General features: G+C 43.2%; 3 protein-coding genes across 4 annotated transcripts in view; 1 reads left to right on the top strand and 2 right to left on the bottom strand.

The window, feature by feature from the left end:
* LOC146987006 (histone deacetylase 7-like) overlaps positions 1-12,995 on the top strand; it is a 41,635-nt gene extending 28,640 nt beyond the window's left edge. Inside the window, exons 18-25 of one of the 2 annotated variants that reach the window (XM_085775955.1) lie at positions 505-592; positions 1,117-1,236; positions 4,375-4,472; positions 7,614-7,732; positions 8,279-8,412; positions 8,499-8,583; positions 10,066-10,213; positions 10,331-12,995. In XM_085775955.1, the coding sequence (XP_085632081.1) occupies positions 505-592; positions 1,117-1,236; positions 4,375-4,472; positions 7,614-7,732; positions 8,279-8,412; positions 8,499-8,583; positions 10,066-10,213; positions 10,331-10,373 (835 nt within the window). In that variant the 3' untranslated portion in view covers positions 10,374-12,995. The remainder of the gene's footprint in view (positions 1-504; positions 593-1,116; positions 1,237-4,374; positions 4,473-7,613; positions 7,733-8,278; positions 8,413-8,498; positions 8,584-10,065; positions 10,214-10,330) is intronic. The other variant, XM_085775956.1, reaches the window with a different exon arrangement.
* LOC146987004 (heme transporter hrg1-A-like) overlaps positions 1-20,982 on the bottom strand; it is a 349,260-nt gene that overhangs the window by 310,014 nt on the left and 18,264 nt on the right. The window lies entirely within an intron of this gene.
* LOC146987005 (twist-related protein 2-like) lies at positions 13,195-20,266 on the bottom strand. The gene is made up of 2 exons (XM_085775958.1): positions 19,034-20,266; positions 13,195-14,242 (listed from the first exon to the last, which is right to left on the bottom strand). The coding sequence occupies exon 1, from the start codon at positions 20,002-20,004 to the stop codon at positions 19,423-19,425; it is 582 nt and encodes a 193-aa protein (XP_085632084.1). The 5' UTR covers positions 20,005-20,266; the 3' UTR covers positions 13,195-14,242; positions 19,034-19,422.

Raw genomic sequence — 20,982 nt, 5'->3', positions numbered from 1 at the left:
ATCATCTCAGCCCCCGTCCCCCTCCATCCCCCCGTCTCTGCCAGCAATTCACACTGTGTTATCATTTGGAACGTGGGATGAATTTTATGATAAGCTCGGTTTTCTGTTTGTCACAAAATTTGTGGTTTCTGCATTCCAGCATGCAGGATTTCAGACTCAGCACAATGTTGTAATACGAAGAGACATTTTTCTTTGTCAGCAGAGAAAGATGGAATACAAAACAAGTTCAGATGAAACATCCTCATTTTTCAAATATTTGCAGTAAATGTTTACGTGGCAGGAGTTTCCTCCCCCCCTCTATGTACGACTTCTTGCACGGCGGCGACGGCGGCAACTTGTCACAAGCTGAACTCAGTATCCATCCGCCACCATATGACGCCAGATGACTGGAGCCATGTCTTTGAGGCTCCTAAGGTCCATATGGTGATTCAGTGATATTAATTTAGTGAGGATGTCCCGCTAAACACATGTTGGTCGCCTTTGTTCCTGTCTGTTTGTCCACAGGGGCTTCTGTTTCTTCAACTCCGTGGCCATCGCTGCCAAGCAACTCCAACACAAACTCAACGTCAGCAAGATCCTCATCGTGGACTGGGTGAGGAAGGACCCACCGCACGATCAGCACCACTGGTCCCCACATGGACAGGAATAAACACACATGCACACAGGCACATAAATATATCACGGGCACACAACACAAACGCGCGGTCTCAGAAGCGGAGCAGCTCCGTACAGTAGCGCTGCTATATATCTTTTTTTTTTTTCATTGAGAGACGCCGTTATCTCTGTTCTCCATGTGTGATCTGAACTGTCACGTACGCTTAGAGGAGACACAGACTCACACACACACACACACACACAGTCACATGTGGAGTTATTGATCCATAGCCAGGTGATTGTCTCTGTTCACCACGTGTGTGTGTGTGTGTGTGTGTCTCCGCACACAGGCCTGCAACATGTCCGCACACACACTGTGACTCCCATCAAACGCTAATTACAACCTGTTTCATCAAAAGCTTTAAGATTTTGAGAAAAAAACGAGTTTTGCCATTGACAGGGGAAGAAAAAAAAAAAAGGCTCTGGTGGTTTTTATTAATCTGTCATGCAATCATTGTCCAGGATGTTCACCATGGCAACGGCACCCAGGAGGCTTTCTACAACGACCCCAGTGTGCTGTACATCTCTCTACATCGCTATGACGACGGCAACTTCTTCCCCGGTAGTGGACATCCCAGTGAGGTAGTTACAAAAGAAGAAGTCCTCCCAAAGCAGGAGGCGATTGTTTTTGTGCTTTTTGTTTATGTCGTCATGGTGATGTCTGTGTGTGAGTGCATGTGCCTAAGTTCTTGTTTACGCAATAACTTAAAGGGATAGTTCAACATTTTTGGCAAATTGGCCCATTGCCATAATCACTATAGTCATAGCAGTAGGTTCGTTACCTTTAATTGTCGGTGCAAGCTATTTTTAGAATGGCGGAGCAGAGCCGCAAGCTGCTCAGAGCTACGCTACAGAGGACAAATACTCAAATAATCAAATGCACAATCCAACAACTCCAAAACGCTCTCATGGGCAAGTTATGACCTGCACATTCACCACGCTATGAGATAAAAATGTAATGTTTTAGAGGTAAATTCATGCAAAACAGCTGATGCACGTTCCTGTCTAGGGCAGTTTTTCGGCAAGCAGTCTCTGCATTTACCAAGAAAACAACTCTGTCTCATAACGTTCTGTTATTATCTCATAGCGTGGTGAATGTGCAGGTCACAACTTGTCCACCAGAGCGTTTTGGAGTTGTTGGATTGTGTATTTGATGAGTTTGATGAAGGAAACCAAGAAATCCCATTAGCCTCCGTAGCGTAGCTCTGAGCAGCTCGCGGCTCTGCTCCACCGTTCTAAAAATAGCTTGCACCGACAATTAAAGGTAACAAACCTACTGCTAAGACTATAGGGATTATGGCAATGGGCAAATGTGCCAAAATGTTGAACTATCCCTTTAAAAAAACAACACATGAGAAACTTTAATACTCATTAGACAGGTTCTCAGGACAGATAATAAAACAACCACTAGTCCAGTTTTTAGTTCAGAGTTATAATCCGTGTCTCATGTGAAGATTGATATGAATATTTGATAATTATGTGATTCCAGTCGGACGTTAGGGAGCTCAGGAGCCTTGTGCTGCAGCATTTACTTGTCAAACAGGAAGAATGATTGTAACAATAAATCCAGAAATTGTCGACATAATTTAAACCCCCAATTAAAACCTAAATGTGCTCTTGATGATGGATTTTCATGATCACAGTCTGGAGAGAAAATGTGATGGGTTACTGTATAGACACTGTACAAGGGGGCTGCTGGAGGATTAAAAATATCTCCCCCTCCAACTGGACCTCAGACCAGCCAGATCTGCCATGATTAGAACAAACACATTTTATACTTTGTACCACTGGAATCTAAACAATGTGATCCGGTAATTTAGGATGATTTACAGTATAAATCAGGATTTAAGCCTCTCGCGAAGTTAATCCGAACAATTTAGATGTATCACATCAGCTTGTTTAGCTTTGTGCATTGTCACTGTTACATTGTGTTTGTCAGCCAGATACATTTTTGATCTACGATTCCCTGGATTGTTTGAAAAAAAAAAAAAAAAAAAACTGTACGGTTTTGGATGTCGGAGCCTCACAACAGGATGTGTACTGTGGAATTGCATGCTTTTGTTTGCATACAGGAAACTGAAAATGCCTATGAATTCTGCCTGTGGTCTTACCAGAAACCAAGTGTGATGACTATCTCCATTCAGATGAATTGACCCCAAGCCACCATGGTGTTAACCACCCATCCAGCCCCCCCTGCCCCCCCTTCCCACCACCACATCCCCTCCTCGTGCTCCCATCCTCCTCCGCAATAATAAGAGGATAAAATAGTCAATGTTTTCCCATAAAATCCCCTGATGAGGGACGGTACATAAAACGCTCAGCTGGCTTGGATGTGGCTTTGCCTAAAGTGGCCCCTCAACCTCTGTGGAGCTGTGTGGTAAACCTCTGGAGTCTCGCTGTCCCCCGTGTAGGTATATAACGCACCATGGGGTAGGAGCGTGATGTCATCGCTATAACAGAGCGGAGTGTAACGCGTACCACACAGAAAACCAGCGGAGGCCTAATCCAGTCCAGCAACGCTCAAAACATGAAAGGGAGAAAGAGGACAGAGGAGCACAAGAGACTCGGAGCAATAGCAGAAATTGTGTGTTTGTGCGCGGCAGCCGTGTGTGTGTGTGTGTGTGTGTGTTTGTGTGTAGCCGTGTGCACGTTTGCGCGTTCATGCGGGTACATTACCAGTTGGCAGAGGACAGGAGGCCTCATGTGTTTTTCGTTTGCCCTGTGAACATCCCGTCCACTGAGAGAAGAATGGAGACAGACGCTCTGTGATGCTCATCAGCATTCTTTCTCTTTCAAACATCCTCTCACACCCATACGCACACACATGCACACACACGTACACACGTACACACACACACACACACACACACACAAAGGAAATTACCACGCCTTGTTGCCAAGAGCATGTCAATCACCCTCCTCATTCTCCCCTCAAACTGACACATTGACTGATGGTGAAAGGCTCAGAGAAACAGCTAAATGGCTGCTAGCAGGACTACAAAGAGAGAGGCAGGAATCCTCCCTCCAAGACCCAGGCCTCGGTTCACTCTGCCCCAAGTATGTGAGGTCAAAGCTGCGTCGATTTCTGCTTGGCATTTTGAGAGCAGACGCCAAACTCGGTGCAGATAAGAACTCGCTGAAATCATATATACACAGTACATGTGGATCAGTAGTGTGGAGAGGGACGGCATGTGAGTTTTATATGACATGCGATATACAAATATATACATTTTTTGACATGTAAATAGGAGATTTTACAGCACGCAGTACATATCGGCAGCAGATTCCCTGAATGTGAAATATTTTTTTCCAGTATATAGCTTTTTAGCCTAAAGCTTGGGAACCATAAACGGGTGTAACTGTGTTGTGGCTCCGACTGATTTATAAGGCCATTTGACAAATTGTATCAAAATCAAAATGGAGAGACAGGGGTGTTGAATTAACAGCCATCCGTCTTTCATTTAGGAATCATAATCACTCCCTGGTGTTGCCTTGAAGAGATGCAGTCACTTTCCCCCTCGATTGCTGCGAGTTTTGCAACGGGGCGCGCTGATTTTGTGAACACTTGACACAAATCTGTCATCGTCGCACAGTTTCTCAACTTTCACTGGGACTCATTAACTTTCTTGACATTCACAGAGACTTTTTTTCTCTCTCTCTCTGTCTCTCTTTTTGCTCTCCCTCCTCCTCTTCCTCCTCCTCCTCTCTCCCTCCATCCAGGTGGGTGCAGGTGCAGGAGAAGGCTTCAACGTGAATGTCGGGTGGACGGGAGGTCTGAGTCCTCCTATGGGAGATGCTGAGTACCTGGCTGCATTCAGGTAAACACTCACACTCAGCTCCTCTCTGTGTCTCTGTTCTTATTATAGTTTAGTGTTTAACAAATCAAAATCTAAAAATTCAAGATCTCCACTGGTTTAATTAGTACATTCAAGCACTTTATATACACTCGCATACATCACTGCTGACAGTTTTCAGTGTCATTGCAGTGTAACAAATCAGACTTCCAGCTTTATGTAGGTGACCTTCTTGACGATTATTCAACAGTCGCCTGTAAAACAAATGAGTTACGCTTCTGTCAGAGCGGTTATTTATATCAGTTCAACTAATAAAACCAGCAGATTTTAGAATAAACAGAGATTATAGCCAGGTCAAGTAAAAAAAAACAAAAAAACACAAAAGCATTATTTTCACGATGAGGAGGAAAATGCGGGTTTTTTCCACCATGTGAATGACAAGTGTGTGTGTGCGCCAAGTGGATAAACAGTAAGTCATTATTTTTCTGTTCCTGCTTTAAGCCCACTCTCAAATTTTGTGGCTCGTAACTTCCCATCTGCACTTGAATACAACACTTTGTTTTTTCTTACACTTCTTCCACTCTCTGCCTGCACTCTTGTCTCATGTTCAGCATCTCTACTGTAGTACTGTGGGTTTCAAACCTGACTCCTGACTTGCGTGGCAGTCATCAGGGTAAAATGTGATTGACAGTTTTTCGCCGGCGTGTTTGTGAAACACACCTTTCGCACTCGCCGCACTTTTCATTTCATTCAAGCTGATTTTTTTTTTTTTCCTGAATGAATACAGTTTGGTTTTGCTCTGCACTGTAATGAACTCGGGAGTGTTTCTGTCAGCAACACTGGCTCACCACCAAATGATTAAACAGTATGTGAGCTCGACACGGTGCTGCACGCAGCACACACAGTGGGTGGGCCCCCTCGTCAAAGGAAAGATGCTAATGAGCTAACCCATACTGGTAAAAAAAAAAAAAAAAAACATAGACCCAGTAGGCCCGGCTCGGAAACACTAAGTCCAGTGTTTACTGGAGCCCTGAATGCTAATTAAGAGACAACGGGTCCTTTTCCTGAGCAGGCGTCTGGTTTTGGTATTTTTTTTCATCCAGTTTGGGGAAATGGCAAGTGTTTTCATGTGTAAAACTTCCTCAGTTAACCACACTGTAGTACTGTACCGAATTGTGTGTTTCTCCTCGGAACTTCTCCCCATATCAAAGCGTTGTGGCGAAGGAGCGTCCCGGTGGTCCGGTGGTTTTGAGGCACATACCGTGTAGCTGTGATATCCGGGGTGCATATCCGGGCCAGTGACCCTTCTTTGTCGTGCGTTATCGTGTGGAACAACCGCTCATTTACTGCCACTGTCAACTAACTAATGAAGAATTCAAAAAAAAAAAAAAACCGTCATGTGGAGTTGTGCTAGACTGCAGCGAGACGTGAGGGTTTTTTAAAAATGTGTTTTCAGTAAACGCTGCCACCATTCTGCGGATTAACTGGTACGAATAAATGCATAACACGCCATACAGGCAAAAAATTTAATGCATCGTGAATTCATGTTTATACAATTAAGTATCTAGTCCGGTGCCAGTTGTGTAATTCAATTTGAATACATGATTTAGACAGCAGCAGACTGATCCAGCAGACTGTGTGTTTTCTCCTCGGGATGGAAGAGGAGAAGAACTCGGGGGGCCTGTGCTGTGCTGTGCTGTGCTGTGTCGCTCGCTGTTGTTGCTGCTGATGATGTGAGTCTCTCTCTGCTGTTGTTGGGGTGTGTTAGTCAAAAAAAAAGAAAGGGGGAAATATTGTGGTTGAGAGCGGTGTGGTGGGACTCCAGTACAATCAAGAGAAAGCTCAGCTGTGTTCAGATTAAGTGTCATGACGTAGTGTGTGAGTGTCTCTCTCTCTCTCTCTCTCTATGTGTGGAGGATTACTGAGGTGGTCAGAACTTAAGGTCAATGTAATCACCGGTAGCACAGCGCACACACATACACACTATACACATACATACGCGCGTGCCTTACATCCACTTTCAAAGGATATATATTATTGGCCTTAACGTTGTGCAGCATGCGTGGGTGCGTGCTCATATTTTCATGCGTGTTTCAAGGTGGCTACTGACAAATGACAGAATATGGAGGAGAGGAGAATGCAACAGAGCAGAGCAGAGCAGAGGAGAGGAGAGCAGAGCAGCAGAAGAGAGGACAAGAAGTGGGGGGTGCATTGTTAGGGAATCCAAAGGCGGCGTAATTAGGCCCAATGGATCCCAGATGGCTGGCTGTCAGTGACGTGAGAAGAGGGACGAGCTCCTAATAGGAACCAGACCCACACAAGCTCCTTTGAACTGCCGCTGAGAGAGAGAGAGGGAGAGGGAGGGAGAGAGAGAATCAAACGCGGCATGGGCCATGCGCTCTTGCTAAATAACTGGCAGCAGGAGACGAGAGGAAGTGAGGAGGAGAGCATATAAGACGCATAGAGGAAAGTGAACTAGTGGAGTGTATACAGTATGTGGGCGTCTCAGGTCTCATTTTTATCTGCTGGTGTCACTTTTTGCAAAAACAAAACAAAACAGAAAGTGTTTTTGATCTTCATGTATCCAGGAGACATTTGCACAGCTCTCTCTCTCTCTTCTCTTTCTTTCTTTCTTTCTTTTTTTTTTTTTGCACACATTCACACCTGGGAGCGACTCCACCTTCTAGTGTTGGCTACTGACCAAGGAGCAGGAGAGGAATCAAGAACAGAGATCAAGCACTTGGAACGTGGCCGTAGATAATTTATCTTTCATCATTTTTCAAACGGAGGGAGTTTACAATGAAGTAAATGTTTGCAGTTAACGATCCCGAAAAAAAAAAAATCCAACTTCATACACATGTTCCTGTTGCAAATCAATCACCTTAGCTATACAGTGCATCGGTTTATTTTTTCCGAACTTAACATGCAAACTTTAAATTCTCTTCTGTGCAATAATAAATCTTTTCTGATGTTATATTTGTTGTGCAATGACTTCCTCTCTCACATTATTATATTAAACGCACAAATCATAAACACCTGTTGAAAAACATGATATCTTACATTCAGCCTCGGCCCCACACAGCGGGAATTAACTCAACATAACATTGACAGTGTTGGTTTCCCCCCCCTTCCTCTCTCTCTCTCTGTCGTCTTCCTCCTCCTCAGAGCCGTGGTGATGCCCATTGCCCATGAGTTTTCCCCTGACGTGGTGTTGGTGTCGGCCGGGTTCGATGCCGTCGAGGGACACTCGTCGTCACTGGGAGGCTACAAGGTCACGGCCAAGTGTAAGTGCTCAGTTAACTCATTTACATACAGCATCTCATCACATGTCTTCACTTACATGTGTCCTCTGATGGTGGAAAAAGTGCAACCTGTTTCCCTTTCCCATCTTATATCCTTATAATAACCTGAGTTTATCTTCATTTTTACCTTCATGTTCATCTTTATTTTTAATTTATGAGACAAACTGTGCACTCCTAAAGCTTAGTTACTCCTCACAGAGTGATTTCAGGTGGACAAACTCTTTAGTATTCACATGAGCATCAGGTGTCTGTTGATAAATTCTGGTGAAAACAAACCAAACTTCTTGAGGAAAACACTGGAAAGGAGTTTTAAATCATAAGATGTGGATAACATCTTAAATCTAATTGAGTCGATCTGAGTTGTGTCTTTAAGGCAGGAGGAGTCATCACTCTGAAATGGAAAATAAAGATTCTCATTGATCGTATCAGATACAGATAAACTTTTCCTGACCAGTCGATATCCGGCTCAACTTTTCTCTCTGTCTGTGTGTTTGTTTTGTTTGGTTTTGGGGTTTTTTTTGTTTCCAGGTTTCGGCTTCCTCACCCGTCAGCTCATGTCGCTGGCCGGGGGTCGGGTGGTTCTGGCTCTGGAGGGGGGACACGACCTCAAAGCCATCTGCGACGCCTCTGAGGCCTGCGTCAGCGCCTTGTTGGGCATGGAGGTGAGATATTTGGTGTGTGTTTGTTGCACGGTTACACAGTGTGTTCAGTCTTCTAACTCTGTTTTATTATGCGTTGTGTGTCCCAGGTGGAGCCGCTGTCTCAGTCCATCCTGGACCAGAAGCCCTGTGATAACGCTGTGCAGTCGCTGCAGAGGGTCATACAGGTTCAAGGTGAGTGAGTCGACTCCTGAACACAACAACACAGCCAGAAAAAACACACACTCAAACATTTTTCTTTTCTATAAACGTCTGTTTCTGTTTCTGTCTCTGTTTCTGATCTTTTCTTTTTCTCTTATTCGCCTCTTATTCACTCACTCGCTCACTCGTTCAGGTGCAAAAAGTCTCATACATACAGTTTTTTCGACCGTCTCACTAAATATGTGATGTAAATGCAAAAATATTTTACGTCAGCCGGTCACATAGATAAATAGGTTTTCAATACAAAACAACAGGAATTTATTGTTTTTCAGGAAGTGATCTGTATCGGCCAAGTAGTTATGTGCTTTTTGGTTTTGGCTGAAGTTTTTATTTGAGAGGAAATCCACCTGTTGCTGTTGCTCCAGCTAGAAACAAATACCGGCGTGTTTGATACCGTATACTATGTGGGGAAGAAATCTCAACACAAGTCAATTTTATATCGATTTCGCCCAAAACAATTAGTTCAGTCTGAACAATAAACACGTTTTCTGTCTCCTCAGACCAGACGGGGAGAAACTCTTGAGTGCTGTAGAATTACAACAGTGTTGTACAGAGATTTTAATTGTTTTGTTTTGCATCAAAACGCCCACGTATTGATCATTTGTCACATTCGTCGATGAGAAGCGATTTCTCTCTCTCTTTCTCTGTGTCGTCGTCACATTTTTCTTCTTTACAACTTGATTTTCTTTTATTTCTCTCCTCTGTCTCCTCATCTGTCCTGCTCTCTGGCCACCTCTCCTCCTTCACATCCCTCCATCCATCCATCCATCCATTCATCCCTCCCTCGAGCCGTCCCACACACAGACCGCCTCACACACACTCACACTCGCACACACGCACACACACTCACTCACACACGTACGTCCCGCCCTGGCTCCAATTATCTTCAAACACTTCTCTGGCACACGACCTTCGCAACATCCCCTCCTGATTGCACACAAATGTTATCCCAACCAAATTAGATTAATTAAAAATATTTGCAAAGCCACAAGAATGTTAAGCCCATAATTTAGACCCGGGGTGAAATATGTGTGAGTTGCGTGCACAGCCAGAACACACACATGCTCGTAGATTTGCAAACACTGATTGATTTTTTACTTCCACTGTGTGTCACAGGACTTCGGGGCCTGGAGACCTCGAGAGGACAGATTGGATTTGAGTTTATTTTTATTTTTTTTCAAATTATCAACATGGATATTTAGACCACGGGCTGTTTACATCACAGTCAGTGCTTATATTCAGATCAAACAGATACAACTCTGCTCGATCAAACACCAAGTAGTGCCTTTTTTATTAATGCGGCGCAGGCACTTTCCCTGAAGGAACCATTCAGGATGAAAACAACGCTGAAATGCCAACGACCGAGGCCATTAATCTTCCTCTCTCCTGTTTCCTTCCTCCTCTCCCTCTCTCTTCTCCTTCCTCCCTCCTTTTCCTCCTTTTCCTCCCTGGCAGGTGAGTACTGGCAGAGTGTGAAGGACTCGGCCGCCACGCTGGATCTGTCCTACCTGCAGGCCCAGCGGCGGCGGCTCAGACGGGACTCGGACAGCGAGGCCGTCAGCGCCATCGCCGCGCTGTCGATGGGATCTCTCATGTCCGACAGGTGAGGACGACGGCGTTGCATCGCGTTAACGTATCAAATGACAAACTTAAAACACTTTAACGTAACATGATGACATTAAATATTTCTTTCTCCTCTCTTCTCTCTTCGTTACTTAAGGAAGCAGCCGGAGAAGCTGACGGAGAAAGAGGATTCTCTCTGAAGAAACGGTCGCTTGACAGCTGCCTCAACAGACACACACACACACACACACACACATAGACACACACACACACACACACACACACACTCACAGACACACACACATGCAGAGCTATGCATTTTGGACCATCAGTGGAACCAGATGTCCTCCTCAGTTCAACCACTGTATTCATCGCCTCACAGAAACTCCTCCACCTGCATCATTACTACTGGCTGCAGTCTGACCGCTCTGATTCAGACACCTGGACGTCGTTCGTACTCTCATGACGCCTCCGCGGACTCTTCAGTCAGTCACTGGACGACGCGTTTGGGTATAAAGACCCCAGAGACCTGAGACTAATAATGAAGGACGTTCAACTTCTCGTAGCATTCGGAGCTGCCAACATGACGTAGCATGAACACGCAGCTCTGTGACTTTTAAACATTCGGACTGTGGCCTTGAAGCGCGGCGCCGGGGCCAGAGGTCGCCTCGTCTTACCGGAGCCAAACGCTCTGAGCGGAAAAGAGTCGTCCCCGCAGGACGTGTCTGTGAGGGAGAACAGATACGTCCGCGCCGCACTTAAAAACGTGTCCTGCTCTGATGATGTCATCTGTCTGCAGCTGACAAAGATCCAATGAAGGAAACATCTTCTCTTAGCATTTTCTTTTTCTTTTTTTGTTTTGTTGCACTGTACCGTTGTGTAATGTGAACTGGACGACATGGAGAAGACTGATGTTGACAAACATCTCATTTGCTAATATTTTTAATTAATTTGCATATTCATTCATTTGACCTATGACTCACATTTTTGTGAATGTCAGTCAGCATGAGTTTTTCTCTCTTTTTTTTTGTTTACGAACCAGTAATCCAGAGTGAAGCTACAGTGAAGGCTGAGATACATATGTTTCATATTGTTTTGTATGTCCACATATTTTCTTAAATCTTTTCTTCTCCTCTCGGCCTGTCAGGCGAGCACATGCGGCGAGACTTCAGACGGCTGCAGTTATTGTTATGGCTCGCGGACAGATAGAAGAAGAAGAAGAAGAAGAAGAAGGACACGTCAGAGGTGCATCTTAAAACGTACAGGACATACTGTATCTGTTGTGTATCAGTGGCCTTTTAGTCACCATGATGAGCTAATAACCTCTAATCACTGGAGCATCACCATCAGGGCAGATATTTTTTTTTATACATATATGTATAGATATATAAACACAAACGACGTCAGCAAAAAACGAGTCACCCATGATGCCTCGGTGCAGCTTGACCACTCAGAAATGATTGTAAAAAGTTAAAATGCAGATCACGTCTCCTCCGTCAGGGGGTTGATGGCAGACGTTCCTGGATGGAGACTCACATCCAAAGCCACATGGGCTTTATGACAATCACAAGCACACACACACACAAAGTGCACTTAAACTGCCCCGAGGACAGAGCGGGACGGGAGGGGAGGGGCAGGACGACTTTGGTCTTAAACTCTGAACTTTGATCATGTTTGTGTAGTGGACCAGTGTTTCTACCTGTGGACGAGCATTCCTGCTGTATTTTGTAAAAAAAAAAAAAAAAGAAAATTCCTTTTATACGTTTCTTTCTTTTGTAACAGGGATAAAGCGAGTTGTCCTTTGTTCGTCTTTTTTTTTTTTTTTTTTTTGAATTGCGCTGTTCTGTTTATCGTCAGTGGGATGCCGGGATGTGTTTTTTTTTTTTTCTTTCTTTCTTTGCCGCCTGGACCAAACAGGGACGTTTTAGCAGTGAGAATGGCGAAGCAAATAATACTGAGATAGTCGAGTATCCAACACAATGCAATTGGACACAGGTTAAGCGCAACCAAAGTTTATGAGAACAATGTGCCGTCCCTGGACTGGCATGGCTTAAAGAACTTCAAAGACTTTGTGAAGAGTTTGTGAATGTTTCTTTCTTTCTTTTTCTTTTTTTCTGTCCAAACAGTTGAGCAGCACCAAAAAGCACAGGATGGATATGTAAACAAATTCATTTCTCAAAAAAAAAAAAGAAAGGAAAAAAAACCTACATGGCTTCTATTTATACTTACAGATCCTGTCTTTGAAGTGCTCTTTGCATGTGTAACACAGTTTTGATGGTGCTATAGATTTTTTTTTTTTTTTTAAACACAGTATGTTTGCTGTTTTTCTTTATTTCTTTATGTTGCGTGACGTTGAACGCAACTCAAACCTTTTCGTTAGTCTAACGTGAAAATGTGAAAAACACATGACACCGTCTACAGTTCAGTCCCTCAGTGTCGCCTTCACGTAGCGTCATCACGATGACAGTGACCTGACACGTCTTGTGTCTCATCCTTTGTCTTAACGACCATTTTTTTTGTTTGTTTGTTTTTTTTGTTTTGTATCTGATCTTAAGAATGAATCCCACGCGTCCAGTACGCAGAGACCAAACCATGAGCCCGTGTGCCTCGAAGTATCACGCTGACCAACAACCTGTGTGAAGTAGCATCGACAAACTGGACCTTAATTAAAACTGCAGGCCAAGTCCAGTTTGATCAGAACTGACTGTCTGATTTATTTCTGTACAGTGTACATAATTACTTTATTTTGTTGTTGTTTTGTCTTTTCTACTATTTTTGTCTCCAAAACAAGCCTTAATAAAGGTTAATTATATACATTTGAATACGATATATCGATTGACTTATTCCCAATGCCATGCTCTTTTGAACTTTCTTTGTTTGAATCTTTGATTATTTTATTGCAGCAAATCCACCACAGCTTCCTTTTCATATTATATCTCATTTCTCAAACCTTTCTGTGTGATGTGTTATCAATCGATTGATTGATTACCAAAATATTGCACTTCATATACAGTATATATATATACAGCACAAAGAAAAACATTTATTGTCCACAGGAGCTGATCAAAAGCAAATACAGAAGAAACATAAGCGAACAGCAATTAAGACTAGTTATGGTTACAAATGAATCCTCTATACTGTGGCTGTAATCACTATGTTTTTTTTAAAAAGCTACAGGAAACAGCAGACAGACAAACAATGATTTTTTGCTTTTTTCTTAAAAATACAACTTTTGTAACAGAGAAACTGATTTAAAAGTGGTTTGAGTCATTTTCCCATGGACATTTAGTTTGTTTTTTTCCCCATTAAAGCCAAGTGTATTGCATGAGCAGAGTTACAGTGTCCATTCACCAAGTTCACAAACAGATACACTCATAAAAAAAAAAAATTAAAAAAAATCCCAAATACACAGAAAGCTATCCAGTTACTACAGCACAACAACAACAACAAAGAAGAAGATGAAGATCTGCGTCAGATTCCTCCTGCTCTTCTTTTTTCTTTTTTCCCACGCGACGGGGGCTTTGAGAGCCAGAGCGATTAGCTTATTAGCATTTTAGCTGTAAACATTCATTGGCTGTGACCGCCCTCTAACCATCACTGTGCCATTATCATTAGTCATCGTAAACGTCTGTCTGGCACTGAGTCATCATCCCGCTGGATGCTGATGGTTATCATGGTTGTTGTTACCCAAGGCACTCGAACCAGCAGCCATTTTGTTTCATTGTCACCGCAGGCCAGCTGTTTGTTTCTTTTGTTTCTTTGTATCTTTGTTTGTTTCTTTGTTTTTTCTTTAAAATGTTCAGCACTGTGACCGGACTCCTCGCCTCTCTGTGTTTCAGAAACAACTCGGCGCGAAAAAAAACCCAGTTCAGAGTCATGAAAACATCTCAGTGTCACTGAGTCGAGCACGTGTCCGGAGAGAGAGAAGAGAAAAATAAAAAGGAAGTTGTGTTTTTTTTTTTTAAAAAGATTAAAAAATAAAAGATAAAAAAAAAGAAGTGGGGACGTCTGGTGAAGCAGGAACAGATTTATACTTTGAGTGTCGAGGTTTTTCCATTTTGTGGGTTTTCTGCAGAGATGAGAAACACAGATGAGTTAACATCAGTCAGATAAGAGGCCGTTTTATCAGTGAATGAGTGAGTGAACGTCTGTTCAGTTGTGTTGTTGACGCTGTAAACATCTGTGCACAAACAAACAAACACTTCTGTCTCCTGGAAAGTGGAACAAAACAAAACAAACAAAAAAAATCCAACAAAATCCCTTCAGCTCCTCGACGTCTCTCGTTTTAACAAGCACAACATTTCATCTGGCCGCTCTCACTGCTGCTTAATGACACCATGTTGTTTCTCTGAGCCCAGCTAAACCAGTGTTTGTGGGCGTCGTCCCATCACATGGCTTTATTATGTAGTAAAACCAGCACAAAGGTATGTGTTACATATTTAATAAATCTGGTTTTTGAGTTGCTTTCCGCTGCTTTCTTTCTTTTTTTTCCTTTTTTTTTTACACAAAGTTTCAGGTGATATTTAAAGTCACAATCTGTACTGTCCTCTCTATATTTAAATAGACTTTGTTCTTGCTATACTTTCTTTTTATTTCCCTTAAAGGACTTCTATTCATCCCCCTTTAAATTAACCATAACCTTAAGTGGCCACTGTAATCCTATACTGTATACACTTTAATCTCCCAGAGCCCACAGTCTGATCCAAACCCGCCAAAATATTAAGTTTAGGAAGATGTGGAAAAGAGAAAAGCAGCAAATCTTTCATTTTATTTTTCCTTATCTGAAAATATTTTGAGAACTAGTTAATCATTTGAGAAATTTAAAGCTGAAATGCAAAGAAAGTGAAGGTTACAGCCTTTTAAATGTGAAAAATTTGTGAAATCTAGGTGCTAGTTTTTATATTTATCGTTAAGAGTTCTGCCCTGGACTCTGATCGTCCACCTATGAGCGACACTTTTAAAAAAAAAGTTTTCCAGTTTTTATTTTACACTTTGATAATCATCTTTCATTTAAAATAGCAAATCCGTCTCGGGTTTGTTTTGTTTTGTTTCTTGCGCGTGAACGTTCGACAGACCCTGATGCGTTTTGAACTTTACTTTTGTGGCATTTTGTTGCCTACGTGTCAAACCAGAAGTATAAATTTCTCCCCCCTTCCCCTCCTCTCCTCTCCTCTGGCTCTGTGTCCCTGCAGCTGCCTGAGAAAGGCCAACACATACAAACAAGCACATATCCATGCAGTAGTTAAATGCACACATACACACATATATGCACTCACATATACACACACATGCACACAAACCCTCCCACCTGCGCCCGTGCAGCTCATAGCTTGGCTCTCTAAAAATAAAGATGACTATCAGAAGCCACAACTTCTGGATGAGGCTTTTAAAAACGCAGATGAGCCGCAGAGACTTTACATCTGGTCCCAAATCAGTCCTGAGTGAAAGCCAAAGATTTAATATGCACAGAAGAGCGTCCAACAGCTGGTCAGTCCAAACTGTAAAACACACACACACACACATACACACACATGGACGCAGCAGAGCCAGAGGTTCCGGCAGAGGAAAGAGCAGTGACAGGCATTTTGATTATAGTATAAACAGAAGAGAGACTATTGTGTATGTGTGTTTTTTTTTTTCTTCCTCCAACTCAAACAAAACAATCCTCTCACTCTAAAAGTCTCACACTGAGCCAGACACCCACATGTCATGAAATCATACTCATCAAAAAAAAAAAAAAAAAAAAACTCACAAGTGTCACACAGTGCACACTCACTCATATCCATATGTGGGTGCATGTTACTGAAAAAGTGCAAAAAAAATAAATAAATAAAGAGGAAACTTGTTGCTTTTCCCCTGAAGTCAGGTCAAACCAATTATGATGTGATGGGAAAAATAACAGGAAGATTTTTTTTTTTTACAATTTACTGCCATCCAATTCATCGACACAAATCACAGCCTTAAAAAATAACCGCTGCAATAAATCACTGACTTGGTTTTTCAAAAGAAACCAAGAAAAAAAACAAAAAAAAAACTGACTCTTATTTTGAAGTGTTTTCATGATCGTGGAGTTTTTTAAGTTGTAACTCATAAAATTTTCATCCTTGACGTCTCTGATATGTTGCACATGTAGAAGTGACAGACTGTGAAAAGTTCATATACCCTCTTATACATGCACGCTCTTTAAAAAATAAAATAAAAAAACCCCCTCACTCACACACACATGCACACACACACACTCTGTGTCTTTGAAGTTTTCCTGACTCTCTCTCTCTCTCTCTCTCAAGCCTCATCTCCTCCTTTCAAAAAAAAAAAAAAAAATTGGACGTTCAGGTCAGAACCAGGGGCCTCGGGTTTCTGGCACTTTCCGCGGCAGCTCCTGCAGAGCTGATGACAACAGGCAGAGCAGGCAAAGTGGTGGGTAATAACTACCGCGCTGCGTTCAAGGACATTCGGCTCCACGTGCTGGGGGCCTTGGCTTTCTCCATCCGCAGCTCTGCAGAGTGGAGGCCGCTGGAGGTTTGATAATAACACAGAGGGGAACACCTGGAGTGTGCACATGGCCCACGGCTGCATGAGTGCATGTGTGTATGTGTATGTGTGTATGTGTATGTGTATGTGTGTGTGTGTGTCTGGACAGTGTAATGTATAGGATGTTGTACTGGTAGTTTTTATGTGTGATTCACTGATTCCTGCACAGTGTGTAATGGGCTTGTAATCTGTGTCAGAGTGTGTGTGTGTGTGTGTGTGTGTGTGTGTCTGTTTGTCATGTGTTTACCTTGACCTGTCATCCTGCTGATTAAAGGTGTGTATTCCCTGCAGCGTGTCAAGCACACACTCATTTCACACACACATGCACATACACACTCAGTCTCCTTGTGTTGAACACTTATCTTACATGTTGTCACGTTTTATTTTGAAAGACTTCCTGGCTGCCTCTTTGCATATGAAATGTAACTCTAAGTCTTATCAAAATAAAAGCAGCAGCAGCAGCAGCAGCAGCAGATGAGTGAGTGAGATAAAAACCACTGAGACAACATCTGTACGCAGCATAGTCCTGTTTACAGATGTGTTCAGATGCACACACACATATACACACAGAGAGAGAGAGACTTACATACACAAGCTAATTAAACCCTACTGCAAACACATACACAAATACACACCAGTGCACATGTACACACACACACACACACACACACACACACACACACACACAGGCCCATGTGCCTGACCCTAACCCTGCTACACACACCTTCCTAATACCTCACAACTGTTTCCAATCTAAAGGTTCCTGCTTGTCTGGGCCCCGGCGGGGCCTGATTGCACGATACAAGATCCTGAGGAGAGAGGGCAAGGCTGCAGGGAGAGAGGGAGAGAGAGAGAGAGGGAGAGAGAGATGTGCCCACACTTTCTTTTTTTTCACCCTCCCTCCCTCTTTTCCTCCCTCTCTCTCTCTTTCTTTCTTCCTTTCTTCCTTTCCCTCCTTTCATGCTGTACCTGTGCTGCAGGAATCTGGTGTCTGTTAAAAGCGGCTTGAAAAAAACCAGAGAGGGGCCGTGTGAAGTCGATCCCACCAGATTCTGGAGGAAAACATTTGTCTTAAATACATCAGAGGTCTGTCAAACAGTGGAGCAGCTCTCCGTTTAGATTTCCATGATAATGTGCTGTTAGTTCATTTCAGTTAATAAAGTGAAACAACACTGTGAGCAGCTCCACCTTTGATTGGGCCTCAGAGCGGAGCCAAGTCCTGTTCTTCATGTTTCATGTTGTGGCTTCGAGCTTTTAATCAAACGTATATATACTGTATATTTATAGTAGACGAGTCGCTCGAGTTGATCAGAGTGATGGGGATACAGATTTTATAAAGGTGTTTTTGTTTATGTCTCTTTACTGATGTTTTAATACGTTGCTTTCTGATTTTTTTAATGATGTATTTCTCATTTCTTAACATTTTTATTCATTTTTCTAAATTTCATGTGACACGTTTTGTTTAGCTTGAGTCTTTTTCTCCTTCTGAATATAAAGCTTCACAGATTTTTATCTGACAACACATTGATCAACTTCTTCTTTTCTTGTCCCTCCCAAAATGGCAGAATTAATTTTAACCAGGTGACTCAGACCCAGCACTTCATTTATGTGTTTTCTGATTATTTATGGAGTTAAAAGTAACAACTAAACATCAACAATTAACAACATGTTACACTTTACAGAATTAAAAAGAAAAAAAACAGCGGAAATTGAAAATAATTTTGTTTCGTGAACTTGTTGAACTTTTTCTGCAGGAGTCAAAATGTGAACTGGACTAATCCATTTATATTCAATCAACTGAAACACTATTTATATTAATTTTTTAGATAAAATATCATGAAATAGCCTGAGCAAGTTTTTCATAATGGAAAAGAAATTTTTTAATTTTAAAAAACAAAAGCAAAAAAGATTAAATTTCTTTGTATTTCTATGGAGTTTCTTATAATTACTTTACAATTTGTTCATAAAGACATTTCACTTCAATTTAATTTTAACGTTTTCCTTTCCCTGTTGAGTCCAAATTAAGATTATAAAAAGTGTTGTTTGGGGATTTCCAGCTTTTTATCTGGTTCTTTGGAGTTTTTATCGTTATTTATTCACCGAGCTAAAAGTCTGATGCAAAATAATCGACTGACAAGTTTTCAGAACATGAAAATAAAGAACGACACAGATGAAACGTGTTGTTGACGTCCATGTGCTGGTATAGCGAAACAGAAGTGTGTGTTTGAGTGTATGATTTCTGTTTCTGTTCTTGCATGTATCGTATCTGTGCACCATTGTGTATTTTGTGTTTGTGTTTAAGTTGTGTGTGTTAAAGTTGTATCCATACCTGAGGGGCTGCAGTGAAGCATCTGGTTGCACTGGACTAAACTGGGACCGACAGTGGAGAAGAGTGGAAACAAAGGAGGGTGAAGTTTGGAAACAGGGTTTTTTGGGGGGGGTTTTTTTTAGTCGCACATGATCCAAACTATGGATGTTAGTGGAGTGAAAATGTGACGGAAGCACAACAGAGAAAACAAGCATGAAGAGTGAGAAACGAATGCAAGAGGTTTGAGACGGAAAAGATTGAGGTCAGACCAGACCAGAGGAACGTGGAAGTCAAGAGGTTCAAGAGGTTCAGAGGTCAGGAAGTGGGCGCAAAAAAACACAGACAGAGGCACAGTTAGTTGGGGTGGAGATGTGGACACGAGAGGATTTAGGAGGAGAGTTTGAGGGATCCTAGTGGCTGGTGGACATGGCCCAGGCGCCCTCCATCCTCCAGACGGAGAAGGCGTAGCTGAGTCTTTCGTGGGCCAGGTAGTTGCAGCTGGCCAGCTTGGCGTCCATCTCGTCGCTCTGCAGCACCTGGTAGAGGAAGTCGATGTAGCGCGAGGCCAGCTTCAGGATCTGGATCTTGCTCAGCTTGTCCGACGGTAGCGTGGGGATGATCTTGCGTAGGGAGGCGAAGGCGTCGTTCAGCGACTGGGTGCGTTGGCGCTCTCGCACGTTGGCGATGACGCGCTGGGAGTGGAGGTCCTCGAACGGCTGCTGCTGGTCCGGCCGGGGCCCCAGCGACGTCGGGGCCAACGACACCACCGTCGTCGGGCTCTTCTTCACCCGCTTGGGCCCGGCCGGCAGCAGGCTGGTGGGGCTGCCGCCGGTGCTGCTCTCCTCCGCCTGGCCCAGCCCGTCCTTCTTGGGGTAAGGGGAGCGTTTTCGGTTTCCCGTCTGGAGGCTCTTCTTCGATCCCCTCTCCAGCTCTTCCTCGCTGGCCCCCAGCCCTCCTTCGGGGGAGTTGGTGCAGGACACCTCTTCTCTCATCGTAGTACCGTCCACCAAAGACTTCCCACGCTCCACTGCACGGCTGTACGGCGGCTCTCACGCGACGGCTGACAGCTTCACCCGAACCCGAGCTTGACAAGCTTGTGCAACAAAAAGTCTTCCCCTCCGTCAAACAAAGTTACGGCTGCTGAGGCTCCATCGGATTGGACGTCGCTCCTGTTTCCTCGTCACCTAGTTAAATTTCTCACTTTCACATTCCCCCCTCTCTCAACCTGGCAGACAGAACAACAACAAACCATCTGACAGGCAGGTCCACCTCCACTTCTTTTATACCCAAACACTCACCCGGGGCCTGCGACCGCTCCTCATTGGCTCCGCAGACGTCCAGAGGGCGTGGTCCGGCCCGGGACAGGCAGGAAAAGCAGGAAGTGAATGTTATCTGGGCGGGCGATGGAGTAAGGGGGTAAGTGGCGCTCTCAGCCAATGGGAAGGGCCGTGTCTAATGTTGCAGAGATGTCTGAGGCTTTATGGGTTCCAGATTTGGGGCTGGAGCGTCAGTCCGCATGCAGCCTCGTGTCTGCATTCTCGTTCATCAATTCGTTATCAGGACAGAAACCAGTCAGAGCCTTTTTATTTCCAACAGCTACGAGTATTAGCTTCTTCTTTTGTGAGATTTTCATGACCACAGTTTCTAAAAGAAAGAAAAAAACCTTCTCTTTTTTCTTTTCACAGCAAATGCACAACATAAATCACAGGAGCTGATGTGGTGCTAAACCATTTTCATTTTCTCCTTTAACATGAGTTCACATTAACATTTGATCTTCACCAAGCTGATAACCAGACATTATGAAAACTAATCTGACCAAGTCGTTGAAAACACTGCAGATTAAAAGCCCTGGGGGAGGATTTATGGGTGGTATTTTGCACCTACTGGTGTGGAATTTATGTTTAGCAATGGTGTAAATTATACATTTTGCTATGACAGATGGTGAAGTCCTGGAAATAAAATGTTAAAAA

This window comes from Trachurus japonicus, chromosome 5 (assembly GCF_045865225.1).
Source record: "Trachurus japonicus isolate A0001 chromosome 5, Traja_1.0".
Taxonomy (NCBI): Eukaryota; Metazoa; Chordata; class Actinopteri; order Carangiformes; family Carangidae; genus Trachurus; species Trachurus japonicus.
The sequence above is the reverse complement of the archived record's forward strand: the minus strand, read 5'-3'. Positions and strand labels throughout refer to the sequence as shown.

Excerpts from the sequence above, each read along its gene's own strand:
- LOC146987005 (XM_085775958.1), bottom strand. The coding sequence starts at position 20,004 with ATGAGAGAAGAGGTGTCCTGCACCAACTCCCCCGAAGGAGGGCTGGGG.